The 17,815-nt window shown below is 43.4% G+C and overlaps 1 protein-coding gene across 1 annotated transcript in view; it reads right to left on the reverse strand.

Annotated features, from left to right (window-relative positions):
* Window positions 1-17,815, reverse strand: part of LOC127584624 (PH and SEC7 domain-containing protein 1-like) — a 106,327-nt gene that overhangs the window by 60,825 nt on the left and 27,687 nt on the right. Inside the window, exons 2-5 of the mRNA XM_052041440.1 lie at window positions 16,663-16,857; window positions 13,317-13,397; window positions 8,705-8,817; window positions 3,525-3,583 (exon numbers count right to left, since the gene is read on the reverse strand). Of these exons, the coding sequence (XP_051897400.1) occupies window positions 3,525-3,583; window positions 8,705-8,817; window positions 13,317-13,397; window positions 16,663-16,857 (448 nt within the window). The remainder of the gene's footprint in view (window positions 1-3,524; window positions 3,584-8,704; window positions 8,818-13,316; window positions 13,398-16,662; window positions 16,858-17,815) is intronic.

Genomic DNA, 17,815 nt, shown 5'->3' on the forward strand with positions numbered 1-17,815 from the left:
TGTTCCTAATATATCTGCCCCCACAACCTCCGCCAGCAGTGCCTGACATCCCTGTTATACCTTCCTCCAATGACCTTCAAATTATGTCCCCTTGTGTTAGCCATTGTCGCCCTGGGAAAAAGTCTCTGACTGTCCACTCGATCTATGCCTCTTATCATCTCGTACACCTCTATCAAGTCACCTCTCATCCTCCTTCTCTCCAAAGTGAAAAGCCCGAGCTCACTCAACCTATAAGACATGCTCTCCAATCCAGGCAACATCCTGGTAAATCTCCTCTGCACCCTCTCTAAAGCTTCCACATCCTTTCTATAATGAGGTGACCAGAACTGAACACAGTGCTCCAAGTGTGGTCTGATCAGAGCTGCAACATCACTTCGCGGCTCTTGAACTCAATACCCTGACTAATGAAGGCCAACACACCATATGCCTTCTTAACAACCCTATCGACCTGCATGGCCTCATGAGGGGAAGATTTTTTTACCTGCACTGCCTTTTCATCGAGTGAATTCCAGATCCCAATTCCTCCTTGCTTAAAAATTTGCTTCTGAATCTTCCTTCTCCCTTTAATCAGTCCCTTAACTATAGCCCTCCTTGTTGAAGGAATTATGTGTAAAAGGTGCATAAAATTATTAGGGCAGAGATAGGGTGAATGTGCACAGTCTTTTTTCCCCCCAAGTTGGGGAATCAAGAACTAGAGGGCATAGGTTTAAGGTGAGAGGGGAGAGATTTGATAGGAACTTGAAGGGCAACTTTTTCACACATGGGGTGGTCAGTCTATGGAATGAGCTGCCAGAGGAAGTGGTTGAGGCAGGTACATTAACAACATTTAAAAGGTACTTGGATTCATACATGGATAGGAAAGGTTTAGAGGGATATGGGCCAAACGTGGGTAAATGGCTTACTTGGGAATCTTGGTCGGCATAAACCAGTTGGGCCCAAGGGCCTGTTTCTGTGCTGTATGACTCCATGACTCTATGAATTGGGTCCTTCCTGATACCCTCGTGTAGGCTTCTCATGATTTTATATGCTTCTATTAAATAAGGCCATAAAACATAGGAGCAGAATTAGGCCATTTGGCCCATTGAGTCTGTTCCGTCATTCGATCATGGCCGATTTATTTTTCCCTCTCAAACCCATTCTCCTGTCTTCCCTCCATAACCTTTGACACCCTCACTAATCAAGAACCTATCAACCTCCGCTTTAAATATACCCAATGATGTGGCCGCCACAGCCATCTGCGGCAATGAATTCTACAGATCCACCACCCTCTCGCCGAAGAAATTCCTCCTCATCTCTGTTCTAAAGGGATGTCCTTTTATTCTGAGGCTGTGCCCTCTGGTCCTCGACTCTACCACTACCAGAAACATCCTCTCCACATCCACTCAATCCAAGCCTTTCAATACTCAGTAGGTAATCTTCCTTTGATCCTAAGAATACAACCACAAGCTAGCTAATTTTCACTCATAACTCCATTCCTGGGAACGTGATGATAAATCTCCTGAAGTGCTGCCTCATTCTCCCTGTAATGCAATGACCAGAACTGTGCTTTCTTTGGTTATTCCTCGCTCACAAGTAAGCCCTTCTTTGAACGCTTCCTTTAAAATTATTAAGGCTGGTGATTGCAGGACAATGCAAAAAGCCAGGTTCAGCATCACACATGCTGGACAAATGTGAAATACTTCCTGCAGTGACCGGGGTTTTACCTGTGGCACTACTTAATTGCTTATTGAAAGGTGATGACCAATCTTTAACAAAGGTTGGAATAGACACACACACACACACACACACACACACACACACACACACACACACACACACACACACACACACACACACACACACACACACACACACACACGAAGTCCCTGGGTTATGAATGCCCGACTTACGAACCGACCTCCGTAAAGCCTATTATCTTAAAAAATCGAGTTACACGCAATGGCTCGTACTAACGAACGGGCGGACTACTTTGCGCGACGCTCAAAACACTGCACATTTTAAGCGGTTCGTTGGCCCGAGGGAGAACAATTGTTAATTAAGGCTCCTTCTGGTATGCAAGACATCATTGGAATGAGAATAAGTGTTAACCTTTAATCATTATCTTTTCCTTTCTATCTAAACAGTAACTGATCCGACTTACATACAAATTCGAATTACGAACAGACGCAAAAACGGAACTCGTTCGTAATCCGGGATCTTCCTGTATATAAATAATATATATAGTGTTGTAATCACATTAGATTTTTGGATGTTAATGAACTGAAGGGTTATGAGATTAGTACAGGAAAGTAGCCTGTTGGTCTCATCATCACCTTAGAATCCATGGAAGCACAGTGGAGGCAAATCATATCTCCATCCTGACAGACTGCCTTAATCCTATTCCACCATTAATTTGATCTTCACCTTGCTTCTCTAAACTTTAATGCTGGTAGAGGCTAAAGGGGCTGAGTTGGTTTTCCCTGCTTCTATTTCTTATTTTCTTTGTAGGTGTGCCATACCTTTCTCAAAATTCTTTACACAAAACCCTTTATACATTCTAATCAAACTCCCCCGATGCTGAACATGAGGTGTAGGACCAAGTTATGTTTTCAGGACAATTGCACTTAGAGGGCAAGAATATTTGGATATAACAGACATTGGAAGAATAAGTGTCTCCTCCGAAATCCCACTCAAAAATCTGTCAGGAATATTCTCCCTTCGGAAACCTGCCAAAGACCATGTGACTCTCCCTGTTCTCCATGAGGATAATTAGTTTAACACTTTGAAACCTTTGCCGTATCAGTTTCGAGTAGTCCTTTCACCTCCAAGTTGGAAACCTGTGGGGCTTGACCACAAAAGTCCAGGCTGACGCTCTGTGCACTACTGAGGGAGCGTTGCACTGTCCGTGGTGTCACCTTAGGAAGAGAGGTTACACGGTGGCACCTTTGGTACATAAAACAGTTCCCTCCCAAGTCCCGCTCAATAGCTATCCTTCAATGTTTTTAAAATAAATAGCATTTAATCACATTCCTGTAGAAGCATTCTGCCATAAGACCATAAGATATAGGAGCAGAATTAGGCCGTTTGGCGCATCACATCCGCTCCACCATTAAATCATGGCTTTTTTTTTCAATCCCAATCTCCCACCTTCTCCCCTTAACCCCCTTACCAATCAAGAACCTATCAATCTGTGCCTTAAATACACCTCCACAACCCTCTGTGGCAACAAATTCCACAGATTCACCACCCCCTGGCTGAAGAAATTCCTCCTCATCTCACATTTAAAGGGACATCCCTTTATTCTGAGGTTGTGCCCTCAGACCCTAGACTCTCCTACCGATGGAAGCATCCTCTCCACGTCCACTCTATCCAGGCCTTTCAGTATCCAGTAGGTACATGTAATGTGCAGGTTCAGTATAGGCAGGTATCTGCTATGTGTAAATTGACAGCCACATTACAACTGTGATGACACTTCATTGACTATAAGATGCTTTGGGACATGGTGAAAGGAGCTATATAAAGACTAGACTTGCTTTGGTACTTACGTGTCCGTGAAGGTCTGTGTTTAGCAGCATCAGTGCACAAGTAAGTGTATGTACGCCATCTGTAAAAGGAAAGAGGTTGTGTGAGTGTATATGACCAGAGAAGACCACTTCACCCACCTGGCTAGTCCCAAGCAAATTTCACATTAGAACTAATTATTGCATCCACATTCATTTATGGCGCTCAGATAGTACACTGCTGCCTTTTGAATGTGCCAACATTCCCCTACCCTACAGTTCAGTACACATTGAATCAGAATCAGAATCAGGTTTATTATCACTGACTTATATGTTGTGAAATTTGTTGTTTGTGGAAGCAGTACAGTGCAAAGACATAAAATTACTATAAATTACAAAATAAATAAATAATGCAAAAAAAGGAATAACAAAGTAGTGTTCATGGATTCATGGACCGTTCAGAAATCTGATGATGGAGGGGAAGAAGCTGTTCCTAAATTGTTGAGTGTGGGTCTTCAGGCTCCCATACCTCCTCCCCGATGGTAGTAATGAGAAGAGGGCATGTCCCGGATGGTGAGGGTCCTCAGTGATGGATGCCACTTTCTTGAGGTACCGCCTCTTGAAGATGTCCTCGATGGTGGGGAGGGTTGTGCCCGTGATGGAGCTGGCTGAGCCTACAACCTTCTGCAGCCTCTTGCGATCCTGTGCATTGGAGGCTCCATACCAGGCTGTGATGCACCTAGTCAGAATTCTCTCCACCACAGCTATGGAAATTTGCATCCCTGTGCGGTAGCACTACATGTGCTGCATAGTAACAATGGCACTGCCTCCAAACTTCATTAACTTCAATGTAATGAATTTCAGAAGCACAATGTCAACACTCTGATGCTATGCATTGCCTTAAGCACTACCCACCATGAATGAATTTCTAGGCGAGACTCTCTCCACTGATTGCGGAGTCTATTAATGAGGATGGGATTAGATTGAAGGAGTATGAAATAACCTTCTGTTTTTCATTTTTGAACAGGACATAATGTGAATATCATCATCCGAATCATGGCAACAGGTTGTCAGCTTGCCATCTGGCCATGGAATAGACATTGGGGATAGAACCTGGCATCCCAACCCCAGCTCACTGAATATATATTGTTTTCAACTTGGGTCAAGCTGTGCCAACCAAGTCAGTACCAGGGCGGGACAATCTGCTCGGTATTATCCCATGCTTAAGATTGTCGACTTATTGGCTTGTGAAAGAATTACAAGTCCACAGGCTGAGGTTGAATTTGGGTTGGGTTTTCACTTATATCCAGGCAAATCTCCAGTTGTAAGTCATTGTTTACAAAATAAATAAATAAAATATACTCTTATTTTACAACAGTCCCAATTTTCAAATTAATTTATTACACTTCTATAACAGTGACCCAATCTTTAACAGAATAAGGTCTTTGGTCTAGTCAGCAGGTTAATACCTCCTCACATAGGAAGGCAATCAATTAGCCCACGGCAGACTTGTATATTAATGTCATATGTACTGTACCTAATTTATTCTGCAATTGAAATACTCCCGCATAAGACAAAATATCTAAATCCTTATGCCAACATTTAATAAGTTTGGTGCTTGACTGAAGGAAAGCTAGGGTGGAGGGCAGAAATAAAGACTATTGAGAACGGAGAAAGGTCACAGAATTAGGGACACTGGTATGGCTTAATCACAATACACATTGAACAGAATGTTATTTTTTCTTAACTATGTAATTCACTGCTTAGTGCATGAAGTAACTAAACCTGATGAGTTTCCTCCATAGATGCTGCCTGACCTGCTGAGTTCTTGTGTATTGCTCCAGATTCCAGCATCTGCAGAATTTCTTGTGTCCTGAGTTTGTGTGCTTGCCCAGTTCGTTATAGAGTTTGAGATTTTGTCGAACAATTTGTGAGGCATCAAGTCTCTGAGCATGAATGAGGACAGAATTTAGCTGTGGAACTAGAGGGCACAGGTTTAAGGTGAGAGGAAAGATTTAAAGGGGATCTGAGGGGCAGGTTTTCCACACAGAGGGTGGTGGGTAAATGGAATGAAATGCCAAATGAGGTGGCAGAGACAGGTACAATTGCAGTGCTCAAAAGACATTTGGACAGCTACAGGTATAGGAAGGGTTTAGAGGGATATTGTCCAAGTGCAGGCAAATGAGATTAGTGGCGACAGGCAACTTGGTCGCCATGGACAAGTTCGTGTTTTTGTGCTGCTATAACTCTATCAGTCCATAAGTAAGGGTGAGGAATCAATTAAAACTCCACAGGAGGTTGACAGAACAATTGCAAATTTGAAGTAAACTAAGTCTGACTACACACCCTGAACCCAGACAGAACCTGACAATATGTGTTGGGTTTGAGTTAGGCTTCCTGATGAAAAAAAATTTCAGGTTCTGGTCAGTTCAGGTCGGAACGTGTTGAGCCATGCTGTGCTGGCTCCGTACTTTATCCAGGTCAGCATCACCACATGTGAGCTCAGCTCTTAATCGGTGGTAACATATGTGCAGCACAGGCAGCCTGTTTTCTCCTGCACTTCTACAGATGCCTCTGGGTTCTGTTGGGAATGGGAAAAATTAGAAGTCCCTTGACTCAGGTTGGGTCAGATGAACTGAGGTCAGGTTCCATATTCCATATCCCTTTCTGACATAGTTAGAGGTACATTGACCATTGAGTCTATGCTGCCCCACAGAGCAATTTCACTCCCCCACCAATTTTCCCTGTAACTTATAGAACATCAAACAGTACAGCACAGGAACAGGCCCTTCGGCCCACAATGTCTGCACCGAACACGATGCCAAATTAAACTAAATCTCTTCTGCCTGCACATGATCCATACCCCTCCATTCCCTGCATATCCATGTGTCTAACAGGCACTTAAATGCCACTATCGTATCTGCTTCCACCGTCACCCCTGGCAGCCCATTCCAGGCACCCACCACTCTCTGTGTAAAATACTTGCCCCGCACATCTCCTTTAAGCTTTCCCCCTCTCACCTTAAATGAATGTCCTCTAGTAGTTGACATTTGTACCCTGGGGAAAAGATTCTGGCTGTCTACCTAATCTACGCCTCGCATAATTTTATACACTTCTATCAGGTCTATCTTCTCCATGTTCCCATTAACTCCCTTCAGATTCCTAACCTTGCCCCCCCCGACCCTCATCCCACCTACACCAGGGGCAATTTACAGGGGCCAATTAACCCATCAACCTGCATGTCTTTGGGACATGGGAGGAAACCGGAGTTCCTGGAGGAAACCTATGCTATAACCAGGAAAATGTGCAAACTCCACACAGACAGCACCAGAGGTCAGGATTGAAGCCAGGTCACTGGAGCTGTGAGACAGCAGCTCCACCAGCTGCACTACGAGTGGAACTACATTACCTTAGGGTCAGGTTTTGTACCCAAGCAGATCTTGAGTAGCAATACAAGAATGAGGGGTATTTTCCTTCTTTGTATGAATGTAATGTGTTAACAACCAAAGCAAAGGATAATAAAATACAAGCAGTTGGAAATATTCAGCAGGTCAGGCTGCATCTTTGGTAATAGAAGCAGAGTTATTGTTTCAGGTTGAAGACCCTTCATTAGAATTGGATTTTCTAGCAAAGGATATTTTGATGCAAAAACATGATTCAAATCATACTAAGTTCTTCAAGCAGATTCTAGTGACACTATAGGACTCATATGGGAATGGTTTAATTCAGGAATAAATTTCTCTCAGAATGGCTACATGTACAATGGGAAGAAAGATGTGATTATTGTTGATTTTCCCTGATCCTCAAACTGCTCTCCTGTGTGTAAATGTTCCCCAGTTGAACACAGTACACTGTTGCCCACTTGGCAACCAAGACTAACACTCAGTGTCACCATGGGGATGATTATTGTTGATTCCCCATGTATCCATTGCTAAAACCAGACCATGTCATTTGATGACAGAATTGTGCCTATATATATTTATGCATCAACAGATCACTGGAGGATTAAGAAGGAGCTCAAATGACTAAAGTGTTCATGTATTGCATTTAACATCATGAAATGTACATTTTGGGAGCAATAATCAAACAAAAAATATATTCAGAGAGATGGTCATGAGGTAGGTCAATAAGGAGGATTTTAAGGGGAGTGGTGGAAAGAGACATGACCCAGAAGATTGCTCATATAGATTGGTATTAAACAGTGTCATGAGGAGGAGTGAGAAGGAGGCAAGGGAGAGAATTCCAGAGCACAGGGTATGGGCCATTGAAGGAATGGCAGTCAGTAGTTGAATGATTAAAGGATGGGCAAGAGGTAAGAAAAGGATGAGTGTTGAGATTTCGGAGGGTTGTGGGGCTGGAGGGTCTCACAGAGGTGGGAGGACACATAAATAAATTGTAATTTGTGGATGATTTAGAGGGAGAGGAGGAAAAATTCAAATGTCATAGACACAAAGGGTCATAACTTATCTGATTTGATAAATCTACAATACCAGCAATTGATTTGTAAGTAAGAATTGGGATGATAACATCAGAGCACTGTGGATCTGAAGCTAGTGTTAATTAGGAAGGTTTTGATGAAAGATCATCATTCTAAAACATTAACTCTGCTTCTCTCCTTCCCCCCTCCCCCCTCCACAGTTGCTGCATGACCTGCAGAGTGTTTGAAGCATTATTTGTTGTTATTTTGGATTTCTAGCATCTGCAGTACTTTGTTGTGGGAGCATAAAAGGGGTGATGACAGAATAGAACTTGGGCACAAGTCAGTGCAAGGGCAGGATTTCTGGATGAGCTTGTTTATGGAGGGGCAATGCGGGAGTTTGGGGGAAAGGTTGGGGAGACACTTCATCCAAGGCGCCAACCCAGAACCTGAACAAAACACAAAAGTGCATTGAACTTTGTCCATTTTACACTAAGGTTGGGACCAGCTATGCTAACTTTGACCTGCTAGTACACACAGTGTTCTTTTCACTAAACTGTGCTGCTCCCTGCAACCCAAGAACATGCTAACATATATTCCACTCTCAAAGCCCGAGTCAAAGTTACATAAAATCTTTCTGAAGGATTCTGCTTCAATAGTACTGCTGCTTCAGAGAAATCTTTCATTTATAATGAAGACACTGTGCCTCAGAAATTGGTGAATACTTTTCCACAAGTCTTTAAACAAGGGGAGGTAAGAAGATTCCTCAGCACAGGCCCACACTGCTACCTTGGCAGGCTATACCTACCCTCTGCGGAGATGGTGTCCGGATTACACTGGTGGTATCTGTGTGAAAAGTGGATCAGCACTCGTTCCCTCTCCTGTGTCTCTCCCATGAGTGCAAACTCCTTCAGGAATGCCCTGCAAACATACAGTTAAAACCATTGCTTAATCTAATGTAAGTCAAAATTGCTTCATCCCAGTCCTGGGGCTCAGTACAACTCAATGGGAGGGGGTTTGTGTGCTGCTTATGACACCGCAAAATGGCGACATCTGAGTCTGTGGGGTTAATGATCCCCTCTCAGCAAATTTCCACTTTCCTTATTAGATCCAAAGCCTGGAATTGTACCCATATCCTTCTGCCACCTTAATTCTGTCCACAAGGTAGCCTCCAGGTGCTGAATGAGCACCGGCATCTTGGCATGGTTCAGTGGGTGGTATCCTCACTTTGGAGTGGAGAGGATGTTTCCATTAGTAGGAGAGTCTAGGATCCAAGGGCACAGCCTCTGGATAGAGGGACATCCCTTTAAAACTATGAGGAGGAATTTCTTTAGCCAGAGGGTGATGAATCTGCAGAAATTTTTTGCCACAGAGGGCAGTGGAGGCCAAGTCATTGGATGTATTTAAGGCAGAGACTGATAGGTTCTTGATTGGTAAGGAGGATATGGGTTACAGGGAGAAGGTGGGAGAATGAGGTTGAAAACAAAATCAGCTATGATTGAATGGCGGACCAGATTCGATGGGCCGAATGGCCTAGTTCTGCTCCTATATCTTATAGTCTTATGGAGTAAGAAGCTGTGGGTTCAAGACCCACTCCAGGGACTAGAGCAGAATAATTTAGGCTTCTGGTCTCTCGAACCTCGCCCTCTTTGTCTCCCTACACCAGTGAGCAGCGAGAGGGCACCTTATGAATGAGACATTAAACCAAAATCCCAGAAGACAAAAAAGATGGTAGATGCTGGAATCTGGAACAAGATACTGAATGCTGGAAGAACTCAGCAGGTCAAGCAGCATCTGTGGAGGAAAAACGTGTAAGTCAACATTTTGGGTCAAGACCCTGCGTCAGGGCTGAGAGGGAACAGGAAAGACTGCCAGTGTATAGCAGTTCGTAGAGGTGTTGAGGGAGGCTGGTAGGTGATAGGTGGAAGATGAGAAGGGGGTGATGGGCAGATGGAACCAGGGGAGGGGTTGGGAAAGGTGGACAGGGAGATAAAAAAGCTAGGTGAGCAGGTAAGTGTCTGTGGGGGGATAAGCCATGGGCACTGCGTTTGTGTTTCAGTTTATCTGCTCATTTTGCTGCAGGGGTGAGCTTGCTTTGCATAGATTGACCTTATGTATTTTTAATATCTTCAACACTGACCAGACTTGAAAGCACTTCATCAGTTGTGAGGGGCTTTGGGAGGTCCTGAAAGCGACATGAAAGATGTTATAGAGATGCAAGTCTTTCTCTATTTACCTTACTTGCATTTAGAGTTAAACAATTGATCAAAACAGAAAATTCTATCAACTTTTTCCAAAACCTGGTCTCAGGAGGTGGGTGATGTTGGCGAGGAGGTCTTTTTTGCCATCTTGATTCGCCGTGAGAAGACAGTGCCGGACTTTTTACTTTCTGCATTGTATGCTAAGTGAAGAAGATATCTCCACCATGGTCAGATGGGCATTTGTGGATCTGACCCAATACCCTAATTCAATGCCAGGATAGTGGTGTCTAGGGGTTGCCCAGTCTTGAGTTTTATCTTGAAGTCACCAGGAATTGGTGATCCCAGCAGAAAAAAAACCTGAGCTTGATAAAACAGAAATGGGGTGCTTTCCTTCTTAAATATTTGTGTATTAACTGCAAAAATATTGACGGCAGGGGATAAAAGGCTGTTTGACTGAATATGGCAAATGGGATGTCAAATAATGACATCTCCAGGAATGTAGCCAATCAAAATTGCAACCCAGGTAAAACCAACAGAAATTTGATTTGCTGGTGTTACGCAGCACTGTTGCTCTCTCCATTCTCATTGGTTGAGAGCAGGAATGTGCAGGAGAAACTGGAAAGGTAGTAGGATTGGCAGAGGTCCTTGGGAATGTACTGGTATTTAAAGTAGATCATTTAGTGTGTTGGCACTTTTTTGAGGAGGAGGTTGGATTTGATGGAAGATCAATATATTAACAAGACACTTATGTACACCGCCATTTGGGTTTCATTGGAAGATTGGAACCATGTGGCACTCCCTCAGCACTGCACTGAAGTCTTAGCTAAGATGGTCAGATCCTGGAGTGGAGTGTGTATCCACAGCCCTCTGACTCAGAAGTGGTCACACCACAAACTGAAGCAAGCTGGTTACACAGCTCTTACAATGGCTGCACCAGAGATGCAATGCCATTCTTTGATTGACCTCATTGATTGTCGCTCCAGATGCCATGTCCTACACCTGAAGGATAAGTTTAAATGTCAGCCACTGGGGACGGCACCAGTGTCCATCCTAGAACACAATACAACACAGTGATGGGAGGGCTAATTGAATTCCAACCTTCATTCATTCCCTTGACTCTGACCACTGGTAATGTTCTCCTTCGAGGTTTGGAGGAGATTTAATGGAAGAGTTCAAAACTATGAGGGATTTTAACAGAGTGAAAGAAGAGGGAGTTAACGAAGTGTGCATTTGCCAATGGGTTCATTACCAATGGACGTAGATTTAAAGAGCTTTTCTAAAGGACCCCAGGATATCTTGAGGAAAATCATCTCTCTGCAGCATCTGGTTAGAATTTGGAATACTAGAGATTGAGTTATAGCCTGAAACTTGGATAAGTAACTGGAGAGAAATCTGCAGGGAACAGATGGGAGGGGTAAGGAACTCGATGAAGATTTGACAAGCCAAACGGCCTCCTGTACTTTACTCTTTGAAAAGTAAAAGGCAAATCAATTATATTTTGACATCATTGACTGTTCCCACTGCTCCTGGAAGAAACCAGTTTTTGTGAGGAAGGTCACACTGAGGGATTCATTCAATGTTGACAGAACTTTGACATATAAGTAATTAGACAGCTCATGCTGCTCACTGTTCCCAGAAATTACCGGCCATGCATCTATATCCAGAACCCTCACAAGAACTCTCAATGTCTGTCAAAGTTTAAATGCAAGTTCCTAACTTTTTTGAACACCACACTTTACAACCTCAGACATGATGTTCTGAGGAGCAACTCAGTTCATCCCATTCCCCACGTTTTCCCCATATTCCTGAGGGTTTTTCTGTGGTATTTATCTAATTCCCTTTTGAAGGTTATAACAAACTTAATTTCCCAATCTACCTCGGCATGGCCCTTGCACTTTATTTGTCTACCTGCATTGCACTTTCTCTGTAACTGTAACACTATGTTCTGCATTCTGTTTTCTTTTTACCATAAGACATAGGAGCACAATTAAGCCATTCGGCCCTTCGAGTCTGCTCCAACATTGGATCACGGCTGATTTATTTTTCCCTCTCAACCCCATTCTCCTGCCTTCTCCCTGTAACCTTTGACATCCTCACTAATCGAGAACCTATTAACCTCAGCTTTAAATATACCCAATGACTTGGCCTCCACAGCTGTCTGTGGCAATGAATTCCACAGATTCACCAACCTGTGGCTAAAGAAATTCTTCCACATTTCTGTTCTAAAGGGATGTCCTGCTGTTCTGAGGCTGGGCCTTCTGGTCCTAGACTCTCCCATGACTGGAAACATCCTCTCCACGTCCACTCTATCCAGGCCTTACAATATTCAGTAGGTTTCAACGACATCCCCCTGCATCCTTCTAAACTCCAGCGAATACAGGCCCAGAGACATCAAACGCTCCTCATACATTAAGCCAGGATCATTCTTGTAAACCTCCTCTGGACCCTTTCCAATGCCAGCACATCCTTCCTTAGATATGGGGCCTAAAACTGCTCTCAATACTCCAAATGTGGTCTGACCAATGCCTCATAAAGCCTCAGCATTACATCCTTGCATTACTACCTCAATGTAGTTATGTATGGCATAATCTGCCAGGATGGCATGCAAACAAAAGTTTTTCAGTGTATCTTGGTACATGTGACAATAATAAACCAATACCAATCCCAAATTCTATCCACATTCTACAAAGCATTCCAAATCCTAATCGGTTTTTGCAGAGAGATTTTCCCCAAGGTGCCTTCTGGTTTTTTTGCAAATCCCCTTTGATCTGTGCCCATTGGATATCAGTCCATTGGCCATTGGAAACAGTTCCTCTTTGATAATCCCAACTAAACCCTTCTTGATATTATCAGATCCCATTTTACCCCTCTCTGGTCTCAAGAGAACAATCCCAGCCTCTCCAACCTATCCATTTAAATGTAATCCCTCATCATAGAAACTTTCTAATAAATCACTTATATTTTCCTCTGAATCATCTTTGTCTCAGCTAAAGTCTAATGATGGAGATTGACTGTGACCCCCAACTCTGGAATTGACTTGGATTTTATATATATTTAGTGGACTTTGTTTGATTTGACTAACTTTAGCTAGCTTTAGAGATTTCGGCAAGGGGTTCTGTAATAAAATGGCATCAACACTCATTTAGTTAAAGCATTTATAATGGCACAGTGAAGAAAAGAAGTCTGACTGAACATGGGCTCATGGTTTCTCTTCCATACCTCAGTGCTTGGTCCAAGCTCAGTCCCGTGAAGTCGAAAAATCTCAGGTACTCCTCAGCAACCATCTTACTGAAGTCATTACTGAAACAAGGAGGAGAGAATAAAGAAGGGAAAAGGGCACAAGAGGAGACAAAATAACCTCAAGAGAGACGGACAGAGCAATTCACAGAGGGAAGATAAAATGAGATGGGGGGTTTACAGAACAGAACAGCAGACAGGAGGCATGTGAGAATGCGATAGGGAGACAGAGAAAGAGAGGGGAGGAAGCTAGAGAGAAAGGAGCAGTGGGGAAAGAGGAGAGAGGGAGAAGAGGGAGAGAGTGAAATGGAAAGTGAGAATGAGAGAAAGAGAGAAAGAAGAGAGAGAAAGTGGGAGAGAACAGAGGTGAAATAAAGCAGACAGCAGGGTGAGAGAGAGAAGAGAGGCTGGTGGAGAAAGCGAGGGAGAGGAGAAAGAGACAGGGTGAGGGAGAGAGTATGAGAAAGGTATAAGGGAAACAAAAGAGTGAATGCAATGAGAAAGAATGGGAGGGAAGAGAACAGGAGATTGAGAAAGGAAGGAACTGGGAACAAAGAAGAGGAAAGGAAAATTATGGACAGAGGAAGAGAGAGCACAAGAAAGATACAGAGAGAGGGTGTGAGGCAGAAATCGAGAGGTAGAAGAAAGTCGAGTCGAGTTTATTGTCATTTGCACAAGTAGAGTGAGGTCCAGGTACAATGAAAAACTTGCCTGCAGCGGGCAAAAGAATACGCAGGAAGGAGAGATTACTGAAGGTTGGCAAGGGATTATCACAGGGATGGAGTCATGAGGAGTGTGAAACATTTATAAAGAACAAGGGAACATTAGAAGAAAGGAAGGGACAGAAAGAGATGGGGTTATAGATAAAAACAGGAAACAGAGATAAGCAATGGAATACATAGACAAGTGAAAAGAATTTATAAAAGATGAGAGAAAATAATATCCATGAATAAAATACTTGGTTCACATTTTTGCAAGCTATGTGTTAGAAGTGTTTACATCAAGGAGGAATAGAAGAGAGGGAGAGAGAATAAGGGAGGGATAGAGAGGACAGGAGAATAGAAGGATAGGAGGGCAGTTGGGGAGGAGAAAGAGAGAAGGTTGAAGAGTTGAAGCAAGAGAGAGACAGAGAATTGCCACAATGGGCCAGGTCTTACTGGCAGTGATCTTCCCACACCCATACCTACCTGAACCAAACGAGAGGGGACAATTTTGCTTTCCCTTCCCCCCCCCCGCCACCATCCCATCTAGGACTTCAGTGATGTGACCTCACCACTTCCACAACACCCCTGATAGCCTTTAACAGCTGGCAAATAATTGCTCCCTCAGCTTTGCCGGCTGTAAAACCTGTGAGTGATTTTCAATCACTTTAAAATGCTCCTGACATTGAGCCATTTCTAAACTATTAAAGCTGAAGCAAATAATTAAACAAACAAACACTAGTAAAACCCTCATTAAAAAAATTGGAAAAGATAACTACAATTATCTATAAATAATTAAAAATGCTAAACTGAAGCAAAATAATAATAAAAAAGCAGTTTCTTACTTTCCTTTTTGCTTCCTAAACCAAAATCTTACACTTCCTAATGAGATCAATTGGTCACACATCCTGTTCCAGCACAATTTTGGAGCAGGATGCAAGAGGAAATTCCATAGCAGGGGATTCCTGCAACACCAGGTTCAGCTACCGGACTCTATGTGGTGAAAGGGTAGATTCAGCCTCCCGAATTTGTCAATAAGGTTAGGACTTCTGTGTTTGGCCATGCACACTCATGTCCAGGACTTAATGCTGTATAAATGCTTTGGAACCAATAGTGTTAGCCAGTAGCATCTGGGTGCTGTAAGACATCTAAATAGCAGTGCTGTTTGACAGTGACACCATGGAGTACAGGAATTCTTTAAATTCAAGCGTCAGAGTTGAGGAGTACAGAATAATTTGGATGATGGATAACATAATCTGACTGAAATCACTGGCAAAAAAATGTCATTTTAATGCTCAATAGGGGAGCTTGGGAAGTTTATTGTCGGTTGCATCCAATATTAAATCTTCCTTTTTTTTCTTCTTTTGGTGGTCCCATGAAGCCTTCACTCAGTTCTCTGGATTTAGAGGTGACTGATGAGCACAATGTGGGAACCGCAGACTCTTCCACAGGTGGGGCAGGAGGTGTCTGACTGGTCAGTGGTTTGTAACGTGATGCGTCCTTTCCACCTTTTACACAGGGCTTCTGCGTACTCCCAACTCATGGCCTCGAGCTTCTCTTGCCATCCAAAATGTTGCTTCTATACTTTCCCAGGAGTCACTGGAGATGTTGGATTTTTTCCAAGGATCCTTTGAGTGCATCCTTAAATCTTTTCCTCTGTACACCTGGTAATCTCTTCCCGTGACAAGTTCAGAATAGAGTGTCCATTTTGGGAATTTGGTATCAGGCTAGCTAATGGTGTGGTCTCTCCAATGGAGTCAAGTGACTCGAATTAGGGCCTCAGTGCTAGGCATATTAGCCTGGGAGAGGACACTGATGTGGGTTTGCTTATCCTTCCAATGCATTTGGTGAAGACAGTGTTGGTGGTATCTCTCCAGTGCTTTGAGGTGGCTGTTGTAGGTTGTCCAAATCTCAGAAACATCACAGAGGACAGGGTTCCCTGATGCCCAGTAGACTATGAGTTTTGTTTTGCCACTAGGAAGGCATTGGTGAATGTTGTCATAAATGTCTGCCTTCACTGAGAGGTTCCCAAGATATGGATAGTGGTCCATACTTTCCGCACTCTCCCCGTGAAGCTTTGTAGTCCCAGTGTCAGAGGGTGGAGGTTGGTAGAGGACCTTGCTATAGTGGATGTTCAGCATAAAGCCCATCCTCTTGACAGTTTCATAGACAAGTCTGCGATGACTTGGAGCATGGATCCAAAAGCGTGCAAACACAAGCTTCATATATAATACCATAATATTAAATGTTCCCTGCAATCACACCATAATGCCTGCCACTAGATGGGCGTAATTAGCAATAGGTATATTTCAATGCTTTCCTGCTTCCTGCCCTATTTCCTACAGTAGTGGTTTAGAGGAGGATCTGACTGCATTGCAATCACCATATCCAACTTCCTGAGTTTATTACTTTAAAATGGGAAATTTGCAGCAAAATAGGTGGGAAGGTTAATAGGTTGAAGTTCATTCTCATTCTCACGTAAACACAATATAGTGCTGGCTGCATGTTGCACTCTGCTTTGGCAATTTGTTTCAATTGGCCTATAGCCCATCAAACAGAAAATCACTCCCTTTGCCACTATTTCCAATCTTACTCCCTCTACCCTTTAGGTTTCCAGCTCTACTCACTTTTTCCCCAAATGTCGAGCCACATCTGACCTCTTGAACCCGTCTAGGTAATAGAGGCGTTTGGCCAATCGTTTGGCAGCCTCTTGGTCAGTCTTGTTGCCATTAGCCAAAGTGTCAGTGCTTCCCAAAGCCAGCTGTTCAGTGCTGTCCATCTCAGACTCTGAGTCCATCACCAAGTGGTTCAAATTGCTGTCACTGGGAATGAAACACATCAGAAAAGTGAATGAAACCAGCTTTGTGTTTGGTCACTGCCTTTCTCATGTGAAGCCATTCGTAATTCAGTCACAAAAGCCGCTGGACACCTGAAGGAAAAACAGAATGATGCTTAAATACTTGGCAGGTCACGCAGCATCTTTGGAGAGAAGAACAGTTGGTGTTTCGGGTCAAGGAGCATTCAGCAGAACCAGAAAAACTCGGATAAAATTTTAAGATGCAGAGTAAGGGAGCAGGGGATGAGACAGCTAACGTGGTCTGGGAGATGCAGAAGGTGGGAGAGATGAAATAACTGATGGTGCAAAACAAAAGAGGGACAAATAGAGAAACAGAAGTAGCACTTGGAGGAGGGTCACATGGAATCATGTAACCATGAGCCCGTCACAATGTATCCATCCCATTCTGACCCCTCTGCCCTTGGTTTCTTACATCTTTCTAATAAAGTTCAATACAAGAATAAATAACAGCACCATATCTTTTAATAAAGCAGATTATGATCTTCTAGGTAACAGGTAATGACCCCCTATACCGACAACACCTCCACAACCTCTACCATCAAGAAGGACAATGCAACGGGCACATGGGAAGACCACCAACTTCAAGTTGCCATCCTCACTTGGAAATGCATTGCCATTCCTTTATGGTCTCTGTGTCAAATTCCTACAACTCCCTCCCCACAGATTGTAGGAGTTACCAGAGAGACTGCAGCAGTTCATGGAGGTGATTAACCACTAGTTTCTTGCGGGCAATTCAGGATGAGTATTAAGTGCCAGCCTTGGCAAAAATACCCACGTGCAGGAAATGAATGAAAAATCAACTCAACCTACACACATCTCAACCTTTGGCACAACCTTCAGAAGAACCTCAAACAGAAGAATTTAATTTTGACTCATATTCCTGGCAAGCACAGTGGCCACATTTTTGCACAGCAAGTGTCCAC

Source organism: Pristis pectinata, chromosome 30, assembly GCF_009764475.1.
Source record: "Pristis pectinata isolate sPriPec2 chromosome 30, sPriPec2.1.pri, whole genome shotgun sequence".
Classification (NCBI taxonomy): domain Eukaryota; kingdom Metazoa; phylum Chordata; class Chondrichthyes; order Rhinopristiformes; family Pristidae; genus Pristis; species Pristis pectinata.